Source organism: Momordica charantia (genome assembly GCF_013281855.1).
Source record: "Momordica charantia cultivar OHB3-1 chromosome 9 unlocalized genomic scaffold, Mcharantia_2.0 BLBB01000009.1, whole genome shotgun sequence".
Lineage (NCBI taxonomy): Eukaryota > Viridiplantae > Streptophyta > Magnoliopsida > Cucurbitales > Cucurbitaceae > Momordica > Momordica charantia.
In genome coordinates this window covers 26,904,683-26,925,581 of record NW_028275167.1, presented here as the reverse complement: position 1 = coordinate 26,925,581, position 20,899 = coordinate 26,904,683, and the positions used below count along the sequence as shown (strand labels likewise).

Below are 20,899 nucleotides of genomic sequence, written 5' to 3'. Positions count from 1 at the left end.
CACATATTTCTCTCTTACTTGGCAAGCATTTAATGGTAATCAACAAAAAACGGGTGTGGATTGATAAGAACCCAAGTATTATACATAAAAAGGAAAAGGTTGAGAAAGAATAACTTTGTACAGGTGAAATTTACATGAAAGATTAAGAAAAGATTGGTGGTGAGCATACATAGTCACAATTAAACACTTTCCATTGCACAATATTAGATTAAGATGGCTCTACACAACACCAACTATAAGTTAAATCACTTAAGGTTCGACGTGCAAAACTTTATCAAATCTCACTAAACTCAACTTACGAACACCTCTAAAATACATCCTACCAATTTAAGTATAACTGAGCTGGTTAAGACATATATCATAGGTTTGAATCTCCACTCTCACATGTTATTGAACTAAAAAAAAAGTAATATTTGTACATATAACGCCAATAATAATAAATAGACTAGTTTAGGTATTAAATCAGATTGCGGAAATAAAATTTAGTCAAAATAATAGAAAGAGTTGAAAGTTTTGGTCCAATGACAACCTTCATTTCAGAGCAACCCCATATCCACAGCTGTAGACTATCAAATATGTATACAGAGGAAGCAATTTCGCACCATTTTAATGCACATTGAAACACTAAAACAAACAAGTACCTCTCAAGTATAATATGTATGAAGAATCCTACCTCCTAAGCAACACATAATATATCTATTCTACATCTCTATTATTTAGAGAAGAATTTTCTGAATGGTTTTCAGCAATATTTGGTTTACCTGGAGCTGACAGTCATTTATTGGATGGACCATCTCGCCGTGACTCAAAAGTGTCGGTTATTCATTGGTGGTGTACATGATTCTGCTGGAGAAAGGTCACTGATGTTGCACATTGTGTCACCATCCATAACATGATTGAAGTATTCTAGTACCTGTTTCCATATATTGAAAAAAATGGGTAAAACTTTACGTTCTAACTTTATATATATAATCTTTCTCTAAGAAAAACTTTTAAATTTGAATTTCTTTGACATATCCTATCTTCTCTTGTACCCTATTAGGTTCTTGACAAAAATGTGAACAATATAGGAGTGATGAAAAATGAAAATATGAAGCTGAAAATATATGGGGAGAGTGTTCACTGTTCAGTTCACCTTATTCATAGTTATTCTCTTGCGAGGATCCTTCCTCAGACATTTCTCTACTGCATGAACCATCCAAAAGAGTTGGTAGAAATCATGGCAGTCTGCTATTCTTGGATCTATTAAAGCAGGATAGTTCCTCTCCTTTAGCAATGGTCTTGCCTAAAATAACAAAACAACACATATATCATAACTTCCCTTGGTAAATCTTAATAACAAGACACAGAGAAATATCTTCGATTCGGATATTGACATTGAACTTTGAAATATCGAAGTTTCAGTAAAGTAGTAAAAGCCTCTTCACATCCTTTTTTTTTTTTTTTTTGTGTGCTTGTCGATGAAGTTGTATACAAGAGAGAAACTATATACACTCATTCAGATTCATTCAGTGAATCTCGCTTATATACCATTCTCATTAATTTGTACTAAAAAACCAAACATCAAGGTTACATGCTGATTACTTATAATCACTATCAACATAACTGTTCTTCTTTGCATTTAGCAGACAAGTTTTAAAAAGATAGCTTCCATTAAAAAATTGGAACATGGTAGGGAGCTGATCAAAATATTTTAAGCAAAGAGCTTATTACTTACCCAGCCCACAAGACTCTCTCCTTCAAATATCATGTCCGTGGTCCTATATCCAGTAATAAGCTGTAATAAGACCACACCAAAAGCATAAACATCGGTTTTGGTAGACACTTTACCAAATTCTGCATATTCTGGTGCTAAGTATCCCAATGTCCCAACAACCCTGGTTTCTGATGAGTTTTCATACTGAGTTCTTGCTAGCCCGAAATCTCCTAGCTGAATGTACGAAAGAATCACCATTGTTTAACTGAATTCTTAGTGTAATTCTATAAATTCAAAGGAATTCAACAGTTCTACAATGTTCCAAACACAAACTACAGGAATTTGATAACAGAAGAACTACAGCAAGCAGGCAGGCAAGCAGGCAGGCAGGAAATAATTACCCGTGACTCGTAATCATGTGTTATGAGGATATTATTTGGTCTCATATCTCTGTGGATAATGTTGTTTGCATGCAAATATTGTAAGCCTCTAGCAACTCCTCTAGCTATCTTCATCCTCTTTTCCCAACTGAGAGGTCTGCTGGCAGTCCCTGCATAAGTTCCACAAAAAAGAGACGATTACTCGATGTCGTTTGATAGCTACTTCTTTTGTTTATTTACAAAGAAAAAGCAAAACATATAACAATCACTTCATTATTAAAAGTACTCTAAGAGTAAATACAAACAAACATTCTGCTACCTGTTTAATTATATCAATCATTCATTTGTTTTATTTATGTAAAACATTCAGGAATTTGTTTCCTGTTACCTGAGAATGCATTTGATAATAGCATTAACTTTCTTGTCCTTTCTTCTGTTAAATTCAGAAAATAAAAGCTTAATTCTAATTCTTCAAGAAATGAGAGATTAGAACTTATTAATGATCTTCACGTTGCTCTGTAATTGAGATTTTACCCACAATTCTTAAAGATGCTCACAAAATCAATAAAGTGAAACATGAAAAGTTATCAAATATAAAATGACAGATAGTTATCCATAATAATCAATACTAAAATACATAAATCTAATCTTCATAATAATATGCAATACGAAAGATTAGAAATGAAACCAAAGAACTTCGATTCACTTCTGAAACCAAATACCAAACAAGTTACCCAAAGTATTTTCCCCATAAACCACATGTAATTTTAAAAACATTTCTCAAAAACATGAAAATAAAGTAAGTATTGCCAATTACAGTTTTTAAAAGAACAAAAAGAACTACAGGCTCCATGTTGAAATCCTTACTTGACAAGTACTTCTCCAAGGATCCATTGCAGACATATTCGTAAACAAGCAGCAGCCTGTGAGTCGCTTCTCTACACGTACCCAAAAGCATCACCAAATTCTCATGGCTTACTTTGCTCAGAACATTAACCTCAGACCTGAATTCCTTTTCCCCCTGTGAACTCGCAAGTTTATGCCGTTTCACAGCGATCCTAATCCCATCAATTTCGCCGCTATAAACCGAACCGAATCCACCTTCCGAGAGGAAATTATGCCCCGAGAATCCATCCGTAGCCGCATGAAGCTCTGCGTAAGTGAAATCCCTTCTCCATCCAACATAGGGCCGCCTGATATGGCAGATCGAACACGCGGAGGTTTTGAAGTCCTCGGAAATGGAGAATGGAGAAAGAGATGAATCTCCCCCAGAAGAAGTCTCCGCCGGTGCATGAACTTTGCCGCTTGAGGATGATTTGCAGAGGGAAGTGAATTTCTTGCTGGAACAACGCCATTGCGTATGGATTGTTTCGATTTCGAAGATTTCTGATTCTGCTTCCGCTTCTGCTTCTTTTTCTATCCAAATTGCCCGAAATCAAAATCTTGAACATAAGAACTTCTATTTTTTCTGGCGAATTTTTTCCGCGCGAAAATGTTTTTATTTATTTATTTGGAAGCGAATATGAGTTTTTTTATTAATAAAATTTTAATATAATTGCTTCAAAGTCAAATATAATTGATTTTTCTTGAATTTTAATTTTAATTAATTAATTTTTTTTAAAGTCTGGATTATGCTTCATTTATCACTAATTTGAGTTTGCATAACACTTCGATGATAACTTAATAGTATTTTTTTGAACTAAAAAAAAAAGATAGTTATTGCAATTGAACTAAAAAAATAGTTATTGCGAGTATATACCACAATACTTCAAGATATTCTTTTTCATTCTAACTATCGACACATTGCATTAGTTCGACCTAAATTCGTCTAAAAGACATACCACTTCAACATCATTAACACCAACAACTAAAAATAGAAGCATAATCCAAAGTTTGAGAATATAAAATTGGCTAAATATATGTTTCAGTCCCTAATATTTTAGTATTTTTAAATTTAGTCTCTATTGTTTAAAAAGTTTCAATTCAGTCTTTTATGCATGTTATAACATTTTTCTATTTTGTCCTTCAACGTTGGTAAATGTTAAAATTGATAGATAATAAACTTATATAACGCAATAATTGGTGAATTGGCATAAATCTAAAGAAAGTTCTCTAATTCCTCCTCCAAGTTTCAAAGAAATCGGTAGAAATTTCAGGTATTATACCATGTAAGTTCATCATCAGCCAATTTTAACATTTATCAACAATGAAAGACTAGATCGAAAAATGTTGCAACGTAAGGGACTAAACTGCAAAAGCACCCAAATATATTGAGAGAGAGAGAGAGAGAGAGAGAGAGAGAGAGAGAGAGAGAGAGAGAGAGTTACTAGTGGGAGAAAATTGGTGTGGAGGGCTTCCTGGTATCATCTCAGCATAACTAAATTGAGAGGGAGAGGTTTTTGGGAGATATGGAGTGAGTGGTTTGGCCATCTCCTTTTCCTCTTCTCTTTCCATTCCCAATTTCCCTCTCAACTCTTGGACTCTATTGTCCCTTTTGATTCTTGATATTTTGCAACTCAGTCTCCCTAAGAAGAATTTCCGATCTTTCTTCATGCGCCTGTTCATTTCGATTTTATATCATCATAAACGCTTTGTTCAATAAACGAACCAAACAAGAGGGATTCGTGAAGAAGATATTTCTCTCATTGAAAAGAAATTAAGCATCCAAACAAATTCGATGGAATGAAAGACATCAGAGTGAATAAAAAGGAAAGAAAAAAAAAACAAATTAAGGATGAATTTCAACCTATCATCAAAATATAAGAAGACCGGTTTATGAAACTTATTATTTTGTACGTAGAAAAATAAATACAATTTGAAGTTATAACTTGATTAAAAAAGAAACCCGATCTTTTAATTTTCGTAAATATTCATTTAGGCTGTTACTTTTGTATTATAGTCTATAGAAATCTATAAGCTATATTCTTCCTCTTTTTTTTACCTAGCTTATAAAAGCAGTAAATAGTAACAACCAACCACGATATTTTATTACGTAAAATTTAGAGATAAAAACATAATTTTTCTAACTACAGTGACTAAAGTAGTCGAATAAATATGAAAAAGTTAAGGGCAAAATAGCTTAGGGTTTAAAGTCAATAACAAATGACTATAAATTTTATTTTTAAACAAAATTTAAAGACCAAAACAAAATATTTAAAGTAAAAATATCGAATAAAATAACGGGGAAAAGTTTAGAGACTGAAGTAGGATTTAAACTCTAAAAATATATTTTACCCCGTCTTCTTGATTTATTATCTTCGTGTATTTTTATTACATAAAAAGATTAACTTTTAAATTTGAAAATTGTTGTAACATAGAGAAATTCAAATTCAAATTCAAAATTGGCTTGAGATTCACCTGTCAAGAACAACCCATGTTGGTTTGTAAGTTTTAGCAATTTCAACAGCAACTTTCTTAGGGGATGGCCCTGCATGAACTTCCACCTTGAACCTTATCTACCAAATTTGCAACAAATTTTTTATTAATTCCAAATCCATTTTATTTGGGAGTGAATTACCAAAATAATAGAAAAGGGAATATGTATTTTTATATACACTATTAGATGTAAAATTTATAAAGATGGCACGATCACATAAGACAAGACCCATTAAAAATTACTTTGTGACACTTAAAAGAAAAATAAAAGAGTAATGATACTTTTATAAATACATATTAAAAGAGAACTGAATTGGCAAACCTTTTTAAATTCACAAAGATCGAAAATTTCATGCATTCGTTCATCGTTTGCATATTCTTCCATTTTCTTTGCGCTTTCCTTTTCTATCATGTTATCGTTCAACCCTATCATGGAACGTGAATCCACGTGCTGCTTGTGTCCCACTGGTGAAAATGCACACAAACGAGGTCGTTTCAACCAAAAAAAGGAAAGGAAAAAAAAAAAGAGAACATTTTTACCTCATATGGTTTGCGAGTCAAATTTAACTTTTGAAATTAAATTCCCGACATATATATTTTTATCAAAAGAAGAAGAATAAATATTACCACTTTTTAAACATAAAACTGGGCAAATAACAACTATAACATTCATTTTCATTCAACCGAAATGAACATAGCTCAACTAATCAAGACACTACCTACCTTTTCAGATGTCGAAGATTCAAATCTCTCCACCCATTGGTAAACTAAAAAAACATGGAATCCCAACTTGGAGAAATGGTTCACAAAATGCCTAAAATATAATCCAACTACGTATGAAGAAATCAATCTCGAAAACACTCAAACACACCCTCAAAATAAATATGTGAAAAGGAAAAATAAAATAAAAAGCCTTAAACTTGATCACAAAATGCTCAAATTTAGTCCAAATAAAAATTTCTAACAAGGTTCAAAAAAACCAAAACTTATCAAAATAGTCTCGTCTGACCACAACAATGCTCACATATAGTCAGAAAACGTTTAGAGAATTAGTAAACACAGGAATTACATACAAGTAAATTTACTAATATAACCGGTGTCAATCAGTGATATATCTATAAATCAGCCCTTTTTGTATCAAATTTGAACACAACTCAGCGGTTAAGGAATCTCGCTAACCGACCCAAAGAAATTAAAAATAAAAAAAAAAGGTGAATGAAATCTTACACATTGGAGCTTCCATCAAAGTATACATACAAGGATTATTAACCTGATGAAGAACAACTATGAGTTTTATTTCATCTCCCTTCTTAAGTTGAGAGCTCCTCAGCATCCATCCAATTCCCATTGCTGCATTCCAACTGAACTTTCTGCTCCCATCTTGGATCACCATCACTCTCTCCCCTCCTTCCTCCTTCGCCATGCCCGTTCTCGAAAACAACAAAATTTTCGAAAAACCCTGATTTTTGAAGGGCAACTATTTACAAACTCGTGACAGTTTCAAAACATATTCAAGAGAAAAAACAACAGTTAACCAGGCGTGTAGCAGGTTAAATATTCGGTTTTCGTTTGACGAGCAAACGAAGAAAAAGAATCAGAAACTAGTAGCCTGCAAGTTTTTAAGTCTATTTACAAACCATGAGTAAGAACGTTTTTCAGACGTGTCTAAGAGAACAACTACGTAGAAAGCAGTTAACCAGACATGCAATGTCACGAAAGTAGTTAGTTTTAGTTTTGCAAGCAAATCGATCTCGAACCCAAAAAGGGAGAAAATGGAACATAAATTTTTCGGGTTTCGGTTTTTTGATGGGAAAGTGAAGGAGAAAATGGGAGAGTTGATGGTTTAAATGGGAAGCCAATGAGTTTGCGAAGAGATCAGTGTGGAAGGGATATTGGAATATCCTGAGAATTGGATGGGAGACTGATGGATTCAATGAGAAGCCTCCAACTCCATTACCACTTTCCTTTGTAACTATATAGTTGAACCAATTAATTATTTTAATATATTATTAATCTTTTTAATTAGAAGAATTTATTTAATTTATGTGTATATATCACAGGTGCGAGTCGAAATCGAAAAAAATATATATATTGACCGAGTTGAGTCAGTCTGAGTTGTTAATGTGTTGCTTTTGTTGAAGTGAGTTCGATATTGGTTTGTATTAATCTGTTAGATGCATAGTGATTGAACCCATTTACTTGCATAGTCGATTGATTTTCTACTGATCATCTTCGATCAAACTGATCGGTTGGTTGGTTGGTCGATCCCTTTACTTTTAAATTTTTGGCTTTTGGACTTGTTTTCAATTAACGATGGGCACTAAGGTCAATTTGACTTTTACTTTCACCAACTTTGACCAACTTTCACTCTCCCAAAAATTACATATAATTTAACATTTCATAATATAAATTACGTTAGAAAGTATCTAAGCTATACCGACCAACATAGCTTAATTGGTTAAGACATATATACTAACTAAAAGATGAAAAGTTCGAATACTTACTCATGTTTTTTACCTCGATAAAAAAGTTAACTAAGCTTGATTTTTGTACTTTTTTTTCCCTCAATAATTCTGTTGTGGCGGCTGGCATCTCTCATCACCAATTGATGAGCCCAAAGTTTATCTTTTGTAATTAATTTTTGATTTGGAAGATTCTTGTTGTAAGAAAATTAATTGTTTTTTGTAGCGTTATTTTCGTTGAACAGGGCAGCTGACTAGGCCTTCGGTGCTTCCAAAAATTTTCATTTATTGTAAGGTCCCAATTTTCCAAACTTTAGTGGATATCTATTAATAAATCATTATGATACAATTTATGTTGATCCTCATTATTTTATTATAAGGTATCCATCTTATTCTACATTCATTTGAATCTTATTATACGGTATCAAGTTGATTAATTTTTTTAATTGAAATTCATATAAAGTTTATTTGATAGATGTCAAGATCAATGTTCTACTCTGGTAATAACTTTTCGTATCAAAGTTTACAACTTAATAAATTTATATAAATACTTTTAATAAATGCTTCATAAAAAAGACGACGTCAAAGAAATCGTTCAATAGATTTTCTGAACATAAATTTAGTTTAGCCATAACTGACACATATTTCTAACCAAGAAGTAATGAGTTTAAATTCCATCACTCCTACTCGTTGTACTAAAAAAGAAAGAACAAAATTTCCAAATTTTTTATTCTTTTAGTGTATTTTTGCCATTTCAAATGAACTTGTCTTTTACATGTTGCATGTTGAAATCATCGTCTTTTTTGACTTGTCATTATAAAATTGTGTTTCCAAAAACAACTGCAAAAACTACGGCATACAAGCAAAAGTAGCTCTTTTTTTTTTAATAAATTTCTAAAATGCATACCCTTTATTTTTAATATATATATATATATATATATATGTTAAAAATTTCATGGTTTGGCCTGGCGTGTGCTCCCCCATGCAATATATTTTAATATTTCATTTGAAATTGGAATCTTACTGACTGACAGGCAATCGAATTGCCGAAAGAATCAATGTCATAAATCTTTGCAAAGAAAGAAGAATCAATGTAAAAAACCATTGTAAATTAATAAAGATTAATTTACAAATTCAACTCATGAACTGCCTAATTCGTCTCTAAACAAGTATCCAATAAGTTTCTAAATCTTAAAACACTCCTAAAACTTTTAATACGTGTCTAACAAGTCAATTTGTGCACATTTACTCACGAATGTCCAAGTCAGCTTGAGCATAACCATATGACCCTACTATATTTAATTTGCAAATACTTGTCTTCTTGTTTGACTTTCAAGTTTTAATTGTATGTCTAATAGATTTGTTATTAAAAATAATAAATATATTAGGGATCAATTAGACACAAAATCGAAAGTTCGAAAACTTATTAAACACTTTCAAAGTTAAATGACATATTAGACACAAATTTGAACACTTACAAAGACCTATCAAACACTTTTTAAAGTTGTAAGCTACTTATCAAACACAAACATAAAACATAAAAGCTCAAAAACTAAAGTTGTAACTAACCATTAATTAATTAAAAGGAAAAAAGTATATTTTAAATTTACCTTATTTGTTTCCACCTTCAAATTCATAATCCATGCCTTCCAAAAATTAACATTTAAACCGATCGAGTTGGGTGTTCTTCTAACTTTGATCCAGTTTTGGGTCATATATTTAATAGATTTATTCCTCATTTTGAGAATTTGAGATCCTTGATGGGGAATTTGTATTTAGATTTCTTCATATGATGATTAAACATAACAGCTAACTTATATATGGTCCTTTTTTCTTTAGTTTTTCACTTTTTAAGAGCTATTTTGAAATTTTAGATAAATTTTAAATACAAAAAAAAAAAAAGGATTTAGAATGCTAAAGGTTTTCTTTCACCGAGCGCAAATGTTTAAATTAAAATTTTAAAAGTTCAAAATTTAGGATAGAAAACGGAGAAATAGAAAGAGTAAGAAAGTTCAACCACTGAAATAGAATTTAAATTTAAACATTCTTGACGACAGCAATACTCTTATCAACAAAATGAGATCTTAAAAAACATGGTTAAATAACAATTTTTAGTTGGAATAACGATTTAGCCTCTAAACTTTCAAAAATAACGAGTTACTCCCTGTACTTTCAAATTGGTAACAACTTAGTCACTGAAATTTAGAAGGTAACAATTTAGTCTTTGAAATTTAAAATTTGTAATAATTTAGTTCCCATTGTGAAATTTTTTTGTTCAATTTCGAGTATATGTAGATCAATAAACCGATGAAGATTCGAATTTATTTATAAATTACAAAAATTAAATCGTTGTATGATAAAAATTGACACTTTATTTTGTATTTTGACAAGAATTTTCGCAGTAGGGACTACATTGTTACAAATTTTAAACTATAAGGACTAAATTGTTACATGTTAAAGTTCAAAAACTAAATTGTTACCAATATGAAAATATAGGAACTACATCGTTACAATTCATGAACTAAATCATTACTTTACCGAAAGTACAGGGACGAAAGGTATTTTTTAACCTTAATATTTTTGGTTCAATCTCCCCTCCCATTATATATAGTTTTTTTGACATGATAGATTTGCTAATTCATGCCTACTTAAAAGTGGGCTACCTTATTATTTTAGTTCAACAACGTTTGAGAGCGAGGATTCAAAATTTCTTACCTCTTGGTTTGGAGTATATGCCTTAACTAATTGAGAGCGAGGATTCAAAATTTCTTACCTCTTGGTTTGGAGTATCTGCCTTTAACTAATTAAGTTATGATGCACTTGGTTAAATAAACAAGCTCTCTTAAAATATTGGGAATTCTTAGTTTAAAGAAAGGAAAAAAAAAAAAAAATCAAAGTTTTCAATACTGAAGACATGGAAAAACTCTTCAAGTTGAAGGAAAAGGCCAATGATGTGAGAGAAAAAGTACTTACTTCCCAAGGGAAAAACCTTGTCTTATGCTGAAAGCAGAGTCACAGCAATGAATAACAAGAGGGCCAATCCAAAGCAGAATCCAACAATAGCCATGAATGCCTGGAGATGGTTTAAACTTTAAGCATAACATCAATGTAAGAAACAACTAAACAAGAAGATGGATATGTAGAAGTTTCATTTCCAACAACCTTCCCCTGAGACTCAAAGTTGTATTTGACCGTGAACCATGACAACCCTCTGTCAACGAATGGCGCTACAGCCAGAGCCCTGCATGAACGAGAAGCTTCGACTTAAGAGGTCTCTTCCTTGTTTCAAGAAATAGGAAAGGAATGATTATTTAAGACTTACTTTCACCTATATGCTTCTTTGTTTTGTTATATGCTTTTAATCAGGTCTTTAGAATCTAAACCAAATTTTGAAAACTAAAAAAATATATATAGTTTTTAAAATTTTGTTTTCTATTTTAGAAATTAAAAAAGGTAAAAGATATACCAAAGAAATGATACGAAAGCAAGTGTGATTTTAAAAACTGAAACTAAAAGCAAAACGGTTATTAAATGAGGCTTTTAGTTATCGAAGTTAGAGTAAGGGCAAGCATGTAGCAAGTGAATGTCATTGCCAACAAACAAGTTTAATTTCACAGTTCATATAGTTGGATTGTCATGTATTAAATATTAATCAGAATACTACTTGATAAGTAGGGAATATAAGAACTCACCCTGCAGCTCTTGCAAGCTTAGTAACTTGGCTTCCAGCACAGACTGTAGCCATTATTTTTAGAAATCTACAAGGTTATTAACGCTTCGTCTTCTTAGTATAATATAAAGCCCCATAACAGTTAAAAATTCAACAAGAAAAGATTTAACCTTCCAGCAGCAGCAACATAACCCATTTTCGCTGGTGCTGGTGCAATGTAGAACCTAAAATGCAAATATATAACTTAAATAGATGACCGAGGAAACCGCTAATGGAAGAATGATGAAATGAGCAGGAGACAACCAAAAGTTATGTAACATAAAGAGTTTCTTTTTTTAATTATTAAAATAAAAGATTAAAAAAATTATATATTAAATAAATAAACCTTCTCAACTTTCAATCGGACAAATTCTAATTTTATTTACCGATTCTGTAGCAACTAATTGTCCCTGAGATCAGAATGCTATCTCTCCTGGGGTGGTATTTCACTAATTGGCTTGCTAGGCTAGGCCCTCCACCTAAGCTGTGCTGGAAAGCACAAAGTCAATCTCAGGGAACAATGGAGTTTTATAAGGTGTTTTTTCCAGATGCAGGTAGTCTGCATCCGTAGTCCATAGCCACAGGCCAAAGGCCATATCAATATCAACATTAGCAACCGTCTTTGCATCAAAAGAAATTTGCAGAAATAGTTATTTGAGAGGATTATAGAGTACGGGTAATGTGGTATAGAAAGGTAGTTTGTTACAGAAATTGTCATTACTAGAAGAATCAGCCTGCAAGAGAAGATACGCAAAATTGTGATTGAGGCGTGAGCTCACTCAAGAGAGGTAGTGTCCCCATTCCTCGAATTACTTGAAACATCTTACTGTACTTTCTTATATTTATCATCTGGTTCCCTCAACATATACAATTCTAATGACCAACATGCATGCCCAAATAAACCTAGACACAGGCCATATTGATACTCTTCAACATAAAAGGAAAAATTCAAAATAGTTAATATAGCAATGAAATTTGGTTTTGACCCACCACACAATGACAAATGTTGTAAGATAGTAGACTGTGTTTAATAATCCGTAAGACAATATTCCGGAAATTCCATACCTCCTCAATTTATCCAGTACCCTGCAAGATGAACATGTACTAGAATAAGTAAACATGAAATATGATATCTCCAAGACTGCTGTATTACCAACCTTCTATGGAGTATGCAGCGATGCATCCAATGAGATAAAAGCCAAGAAAATCCTTGTTCATTTCATGCGGTTACTAAATGAAAAGTTTGTCTCTTTTTCAATATTATAACTTTTATGTATATATTTATACCCCACACAAATATTTATCAGGAATTGTACTCCAAAAATTCTAGAATCTCAAATCTGTCTCAACCACTAAATAAGATGAAAGTAAAAACATACATGAATATGAGCTCTTACTTACTCTTTGATGTAGCTTATTCTTAATTATAAAATATTAGTGGGCTACACTTATTTCTTAAATGTAAATAGACCTACCAATATAAATAAACCATGACATTAACCAACAATAAAAAGTACAAATATTAGTGGAACATGTAACAGGGTATACTATTGTTGCTTATTCCGGTTTGCAGGCTAAGTTTTGTTCTACTAGTTTAACTTCGAAAGAAACTAGAAAGAGCACGATCAGAAAAAGGAAGGTCTCACCACTACCAATACCATGGCATTAACAAAAAAAAGCAGTAGCGTTAGAGTTCATCAAATGTATGCAAGGCAAGTAGTAGTACGCGTTCGATTTCGGCAGATGTCTTTGACTACTTTCATTCTTTTCCATTGAACCTAGTAAGAAGGAGAGGGAACGAGATGAGAGTTCTTAAGACATTAATCAAGAACATGACATTTGCAGATATAGAATTCATTGATTGCAACAAAACTCGACCAAATATTCAAAGGAAACTTTCTTTGTGGTATACCTTCCATTTCATGATTGGAAAAGCCACTTTCAGAATTCAGTGGATCAGTGGCCTATGACAAAACATCGGCAGTATGTAATCAGTAATACATACTCTCGTCTAAATACAGAAACATGCATGCCTAAAATTTCATTCACTGCCACACTCCATTCATATAAACAACCCAAGTCAATAAGAAAGTAAACCAACAGTTAAACGAGCAAAAAAAACTTCATAGAAACAGAGTCTCAGTAACTACAAACAGCTAAATGCATCTTGGCCGGAGGCCTCTCTAATCCCAGTTAATACATAAACGAACATTCTTATCGCTCCACAAACCAAATAATTCAAGAAATTTGTCAAAAGAAGAACAAGACAATATAGAAATTTCCCCAAAACTCGGGACGCTGGATACGTAAGCAAGAGGATAAAACGCCATAGAAATAAAGAAACTGCAGATAGTGAGGGGGCTTGCTGTTTTATCATTTTGCTGATAAAGACTTACGCCGATTCCGGCATTGCTATGGCAGAGTCGGATGTAAGGGTTCTGATTAACGAAAACGTTCTTCGGGTTTAGGGCACGAAATGGCGGGGAAATTCTGGAAATTGTACGCGGCAGCAAATCGTTCGAACCCTGAAGAATCGAAAGTCGGAAAAACGATTCGGAAATTAACATATTTACTCATTTGAGAAATTAGATGTCGCAGAATTTTCCAAATGGAATGAAGATTTTGGCGGTACCGGGAGAATGACCCAGCGGAAATTGCCGCCATTCACGAGCTTGACAGGACTTGACATTTGATGGAGATGCTGACCAAGTGTGTGTGACACATTCTGAGTTAACAAAATAATTAAAATAAAATAGAAATGTTGTACTAAATAAATAAAATACATTCACCAAAACTTGAAGATAGTTTAGCGATAATTGACATACATATTCAATTAAGAGATTGTGACTTCGAATCTCCACTCTTATATGTTATATTAAAAAAATACATTTTATCGAAATAAATAAATATATAAAATACAACACACTCATTTTTACCCACTAAGCAAAATTCAACGATAATTAATATATATCTCCAAACCTACTAAGAGGCATGTGGCTTTATTAATTAGTACATCAATTAAAACTAATATTTTAAAATCCAACAACCAAGTCAACCAAATCAAAAAGTATTAGAATGGAACTGGTATTTTAACATAATTAAAATTATATTTTATTTAAGACAACCATGGTATGAATTAAAACTCTTAACTTTTTAAAACGAAGATGTATAACTACCAAACGTAAACAGATGTTAAAGTTGGTAGATTAAAAAACAAAAATAAATGTTACCATTTTTAGTTTTGACACATTTTTATTTAAAGAACTCTGACAAATAAAATTATTCTCATGCATGTTTAACAAATAAGAAGTTAGTTGTTAAATAAGCTTCAGTAATCGACATTCATATTCATATTTTACTATGAAGTTATCAGTTTGAATTATTCTATTAATTCATTTATAAATATAATAAATAAGAAGTAAATCTATTAATATGAATTTAATTAGCAGTAACTGATATCTATATCTAACCATCAGAGATAAAGAGATCACTACAATTCTCCCGCTGGATTGATCATGCCAAAGAGAAAAAAAAGTTGTTGATATTTAGATGATTTTAAAATGAGTATATTTAATAGAGGTAAAAAATGACCTTTTTTATCCATTTGAAATAAAAACACAACTTTTGTTTAGGGTTTAATCAGAAAGCGAAATTCGAAAGTTTAAGATAATTTGGAAGTGGAATTCAATTGATTAACCTCCGGACTGGTGAGACCTTGCTGTCACGTTTCCGCATTTCGAGATTTGTGAACTCGGATCATCTTTTCTCCCGGAAAAAATGGAGGAATTGAAATTCAGCAGGTGTTCGTAGCATATCTAGAAGCTTTGAATTCATGTCCATCAATGGAGAGGATGGAGCGTCAACGTCGAAATCCTCCATCTCGTTCTATTACGCCGTCTGATTCGGCCGGATCTTCGAGCTCCGCTTCCCGCAGAAGTTATTCAAACCGCAATAGAAACTCTGACTACAAGTATTCGAAGCATAATACCAACAGTAATCGCAGCTACGAGGATGATTCTGACTGGCGAAGCAGAAGAAGTAGCGATAGCAAAAGCTATGTCCAGAAACTAGAGCCGAAGGAAGACGGCGTGGGATATGGCGGCATTTCTCACTCCGATCTTCCGCCGGTTTTGGTCGGCACTTGTCCGTCCATGTGCCCTGGTAAATGTTGAAACTATCCACTTCTTCCAGCTTCTTCATCGTTGTTCTTCTTTCCTTCCGGTTCATCTACTCTGTTTTCCTTTAAAATAGTGGAGAAATATGTTTTTCTGTGGCGAGACTATTGGACCATAAAATCTCTCTCAAATCATTTGTTATTTGTTTACATCACTTCCCCGTTTTTGTTGCCTCTGTTATATGACATGACAAGCACAGATTATCATGCTCGTTCGATCTTAATTGACTCTCCAGACTGTTTAGGCTTTGTTTTAATTTTTACTCCAGTGATTGATGCCTATATGACGTGAAATTGAATGTTAGCTTCCTCCTCTTCTTTGTTTTAAAATCATATGGTTGCTGCTTTATTATGGGTTTTCATATTTGTAAACAGAGGCAGAAAGAGCTCAGCGTGAAAGGTTGCGAGATTTAGCTATATTTGAAAGGTTACATGGAAATCCTGGAAAAACGTCTCCAGATCTTGCCGTCAAAAAGGTAATATCTACTACTGATAGTTGCTCTATGTTGCATCTCAATGCCTCTCATTTGGCTTCTAATGCTAAACAGCTCCACCATTCTTTTATTTTTCTTTTTCTTTAGTTGGAGAGTGTTTATGTTACAAAAAGCTTTAAAAAGAAAAAACTATAATCTAGAAATTTCATTGTATATAGGAAATAAAGCAACTGTCAGGTATCTCTTTTAGGAGCCTTCAACTATTGATTTAGTTTCCTTTTATTTTTAAAATGTTTTCTATGATATTTCTGAACAACCTCTCTTCACCATTCAAACATGTTACTTGTGTTCTGCATTTTTTGAACTAATTGCAATTAGGACTTAATTAATTGTGAATGGTTGGGAGTATCACTTTGAACATTATGATGGCTAGCCATTTGCAACTCCCAACAACATAAATCTTTCAATTATGATTTGTAATACTAATATCATCGATGCATGATGGATACATTGGTTTTTTCTCACCACATCGCTTGCTTAGTATTTTCTGCAGTAACATTTCACATGTTTAGTTCTGCAGAACGATGTCCTCCAAAAATGTCCAAGCATTTGATGTGCGGCCTCTACCTGTACTGGAGAATGCATTGGAATATGTCCTAAGCTTTTTGGATTCTAAAGAGCAACCCTTTGAAGTGATTCACGACTTCATATTTGATAGAACAAGGTCTATTAGGCAAGACCTCAGCATACAGAATATTGTTAATGATAAGGCCATCTACATGTATGAAGAAATGGTTGGTATTATTTTTTATTTTGTTCTTTTTAGTGCATCCTTCCTTTCCCGTTTCTCTATTCTTCATGATATCAGTAAGTGAAGTATTCTGTAAATTGATTCTGGGGTTTAAGGAAACTAACTATATATCTGATTGTGGGTGTGGGTCCTTTGCAGTTTGTTGTCTTACTCAAGATTGCTGTTTATTACTATATTTGGTCTTAATTTGTGCAGTACCTGGAATCTTGTGTTCTTGGCTTCCTTCGACATGCACAACTCTTATCTAGGTTTCTTATGTGTTAGATGTTCATAATTCACCTTTACTTGTTTTATTAGAAATCTTCAGAAATATCTAATGGATTTGATAAGTTTTTCACTTCCGTACCCATTATCTTTAGAAGGCAAAAAACAAGCTTTTATTGAAAGATTAGAGCCTTAAATAGGTTACAATAGTAGACTTTGCTCGTTTGCCTTGTTTAGAAATTGATGATGTTTGAGGCAAATAGATATTAATTCAAAGATCTGATAGCAAATGAAAAGCTTTGACATGTTTTCCTCGAGTATGACTCTTTATGGTAGTTTATTATTGCTAGGAAATGTGGATTGTACGTTTAGGCTGATTAGCCTGATCTAGAAATCATCAGACATTCATCGCTTTTGGTCACACTTAATTGCTGTTAAGAAATCATGATCATCACCTTATTATGATCTTTACCGTATAAAATTGTTCAGGAAGTATACTGCAAGGTGAACTTGAAGATTTCCATTATGTCGAAATGCACTTTGAACTTCGAAGTCTGCAATATTTTTGGTTAATTTTGTTGGAGTGCAGGTGAAAAAAAACAAACTTAGTAATATTGCAACCCTATTTTTATGCATCTAGATTATTCTCTTTACAGGTTAAATTTCATATCATATCTCATCAGAAGCTTTTAAATGGTGATGGTAGTCCAAATGCTTCCTCAATGCATCACCTCAACATGCAACAACTCTCAAAGGCTTTGATCACTCTACTTAATCTCTATGAAGTTAATCGAAGTAATGGTGCTATATTTAAAAATGAAGCTGAGTTTCATTCATTCTTTGTGCTGCTTCATCTTGGTTCTAATAGCCAAGCAACGGTCTGTCTCTAGCTTTATTGAAAGCATTGGTGTTTTTGAGTCAATACAGTACATCCTACCATTGGTTGTGTCATACGCATAACCCATTGCTGTTTCTATTTGACAGGGGGAATCACTTACTCTGTGGTTTCGTACTCTACGTTCTCCCGTGATAAAGTCAAAGGAAATGCGTTTTGCTCGAAGAACTCTAAGGTAAGCTTTTACAGATTTTTTTGCTTTTTGTATTCAATAATTCCTTGTGATGTTCAGAGAGAAGTTTCTTTTTCACAATTTTAACTTTTCTTTTCTGTTCACTCCTGCTGTTCCTTTGAACAGATATTTTCGAATGTGTAATTATAAGGGTTTCCTATGTACCATTGGAGCTGAGGCTTCCAATCTACAATATTGCATTCTTGAACCTTACGTCAATGAGGTAATCATAATCTTGAAACTCTTTCTTTCCCTTGATATTTTTATCTGAAGTTCATATCCATGAAAGGAGAAAGCCAAAGGGATAAGTGGAGGCCTTCCACTCGTAAAAGCCAAGGAGATTAAAAGAAGTCTCCAATTGGAATTTAGTAAAAGGGGGGGAATAGTTACAAAATTTTCAAGCTGAAAACCTCTAGACTGAGAAGCCTGAACTAAAAAAAATTTCCCTGAACTCCCACGAAGTTCCAACACAAGTCCTTTGATTTCTTAAGACACGATTTTCAGCAAATAGCCTAAACTGCCTTATTCCTTTGAGTTATAACTTTATCAACAAACTTTGGAATAAATTGACAAGTGAAGAATATAATGGTCGTGGATTTGCATCCGATAGATAGAGAGAGACTAAGAAGCACGGACACAGACTCGCGATACGGATACGACACGGACACGACGACACGTTAATTTTCAAAAAAGTAGGACACAGACACGCTTGGGACACGTTAATTTTTTATATGATTTTTAATTTTATATATATACATATATATAAAAGAAAACCTAACTCTAGCCATAATTTTTCTCTCACAATAAAGAAGACCTAATTTTCATCTTGGATTCCACTCTCCCACTTAATAGTCTAACAATAGTTTTTATCTCTTTCATCACAACCCGCTACCTCCTACTTCTTCTTCTTCTTCTTTTTCTCGCCTCCTCTCCTCTCCTACTTCTCCTTTCTCAACATTGTTGCTTCTTCTTCCTCCTTCTTTGTTCACCTATCTTCTACAAGTTTGGGGGAGTACGTGACTTTTGGGTTAATTTTTATTTGGTTTCTAGAGAAGAAAGAAGACCTACAACTTGGTCATCGGTTGATGAAGAAGAAATAAGAAAACTAGGTAAAAGGAAAAAAAATAAAAAAAAGACCCTCGCGTGTCCCAGACGTGTCCCCAACGTGTCCATTTTTTAGAATAAAAAAAATAAAAATATAATTTTGGACACGTGTCCGACGCGTGTCAGTGTCGCCACGTGTCCGACACTGACACTTCGTCATTTTAAGCGTATCCATACTACCTAGGAGAGAGATATGGTCGGGCTACTTTTTTTAATTTTTTTTATAATTGGGAGTCGGGACATCCGATAAAATTGGGAGTTGGAGCTTTGCTCTCCTATACCTAGGGGCACCTGCTCCTGCCCCAAGACTAGGACCCAGGAGACATCAAGAGTTTTTTTGTATTAAGCTCATTGGAAGGTTCAAATTTGAGAGCGAAGCCTAGTATAACCAAGAGACCTCAAGCCTTTACCAACCAGATTGGGGGCGGCTACTTTTTTTAATTCTGTCCATAAGTGTTGAATTTACCAAAGGCAAGGAAACACTTCAATTTTCTTTCGAGTTACTGTCCTATTAAGAGTAATCTATGACTTGATTATTTTACTCCTGCTTAATTATTTCCTGCCCCTCTCTCAAAAAGTCTGTTCTAACTTAACATCAGACAGTACTAATGAGGGCCGAGATGGAAAAGAAGATTTCTTTTTCGTGCTTGATCATTTTGAGGAATTTTAGGTCTCTCGAAGGATTTGATCAATTAATTGGACTTGGATCTTTTTTCTCCTAAACCCTCTATTGTTCACTATGCAGGTTCGAGCTTTAGCTTTGTCTTTTATAAACAATGGTGGCTACAAGCTTAACCCCTATCCTTTGATGGATCTATCTACACTTTTAATGATGGAGGTATCATTTATGACAACTGATGATCTTCTTAAAGCCCTATTCCATGTCGTTTATGTAAATGTACGCCGTTGTTTATCGTAGTTTTTTCGGATGTGTATCAGGAATCAGAAGTGGAATCATTTTGCAAATCCTGTGGTCTTGTGACTTGTGTAGATGAACTAGGAAATTTGTCACTTCCCACCAAGCAAACAACTTTTTCTTGTCCCAGTGGAGCGTTTCAAAGATACAGCTTTCTGAGGTTTAAATAACATCAAGGTGGTTATAACTTAATCTTTACACCAATCGATTTATCGGTTTTCTTTATAGGTGGTTGATTCAAAATTGTGGTGTATCGTGTATTCCCTCCTGTTCGATGCTTTATGTAAGTTGTCTAATGCCATAATTTATCGCGGTGGGATGAGAACCGACTATTATGTAGTATTATAGCAAGAATTCAAAATATTGTGTATGCTATTTGTCTGATCCTTTGGAACCACGCCTGATGAATTTGTTCAACATATAGATATTTGTGCATTGTAATAATTTATCATGTAACGTTAGGTTACGTGTGATGTGATTGGATTTTTTTAAAGTCAAAGTGAGCATAGATCACCGGTAATTGACATATATCTTCAATCAAGAGATTGTGAGTTCCATCATCCACCC

The 20,899-nt window shown here is 33.2% G+C and overlaps 3 protein-coding genes across 5 annotated transcripts; 1 reads left to right on the top strand and 2 right to left on the bottom strand.

Moving 5' to 3' along the window:
* Positions 1–455: 455 nt before the first annotated feature.
* Positions 456–6,874, bottom strand: LOC111010141 (receptor-like serine/threonine-protein kinase ALE2). Its single transcript, XM_022283479.2, has 9 exons — positions 6,679–6,874; positions 5,774–5,916; positions 5,434–5,531; positions 4,404–4,633; positions 2,944–3,492; positions 2,098–2,246; positions 1,718–1,930; positions 1,136–1,285; positions 456–913 (listed from the first exon to the last, which is right to left on the bottom strand). The coding sequence occupies exons 1-9, from the start codon at positions 6,872–6,874 to the stop codon at positions 806–808; spliced, it is 1,836 nt and encodes a 611-aa protein (XP_022139171.2). The 3' UTR covers positions 456–805.
* On the bottom strand, positions 6,871–14,346 carry LOC111010142 (Gag-Pol polyprotein/retrotransposon). Of its 2 annotated transcripts, XM_088117712.1 has the most exons (10): positions 14,255–14,346; positions 14,019–14,147; positions 13,535–13,586; positions 13,349–13,400; positions 12,613–12,708; positions 11,754–11,807; positions 11,606–11,671; positions 11,076–11,154; positions 10,887–10,986; positions 6,871–6,910 (listed from the first exon to the last, which is right to left on the bottom strand). In XM_088117712.1, exons 1-9 carry the CDS (start codon positions 14,309–14,311, stop codon positions 10,909–10,911), a joined length of 663 nt encoding a protein of 220 aa, XP_087973838.1. In that variant the 5' UTR covers positions 14,312–14,346; the 3' UTR covers positions 6,871–6,910; positions 10,887–10,908. The 2 variants fall into 2 exon arrangements, with proteins under 2 accessions (XP_087973838.1, XP_087973839.1); XM_088117713.1 differs by lacking the exon at positions 6,871–6,910 and having other exon boundaries at positions 10,738–10,986.
* A 907-nt stretch (positions 14,347–15,253) lies between these two features.
* SAC3C (SAC3/GANP/Nin1/mts3/eIF-3 p25 family) lies at positions 15,254–20,729 on the top strand. 2 transcript variants are annotated; one of them, XM_022283634.2, is made up of 9 exons: positions 15,254–15,783; positions 16,172–16,272; positions 16,803–17,024; positions 17,735–17,749; positions 17,902–18,123; positions 18,230–18,315; positions 18,439–18,535; positions 20,162–20,254; positions 20,356–20,729. In XM_022283634.2, exons 1-9 carry the CDS (start codon positions 15,465–15,467, stop codon positions 20,500–20,502), a joined length of 1,302 nt encoding a protein of 433 aa, XP_022139326.1. In that variant the 5' UTR covers positions 15,254–15,464; the 3' UTR covers positions 20,503–20,729. The 2 variants fall into 2 exon arrangements, with proteins under 2 accessions (XP_022139326.1, XP_022139327.1); XM_022283635.2 differs by lacking the exon at positions 17,735–17,749 and having other exon boundaries at positions 15,255–15,783.
* The last annotated feature ends 170 nt before the right edge of the window (positions 20,730–20,899 follow it).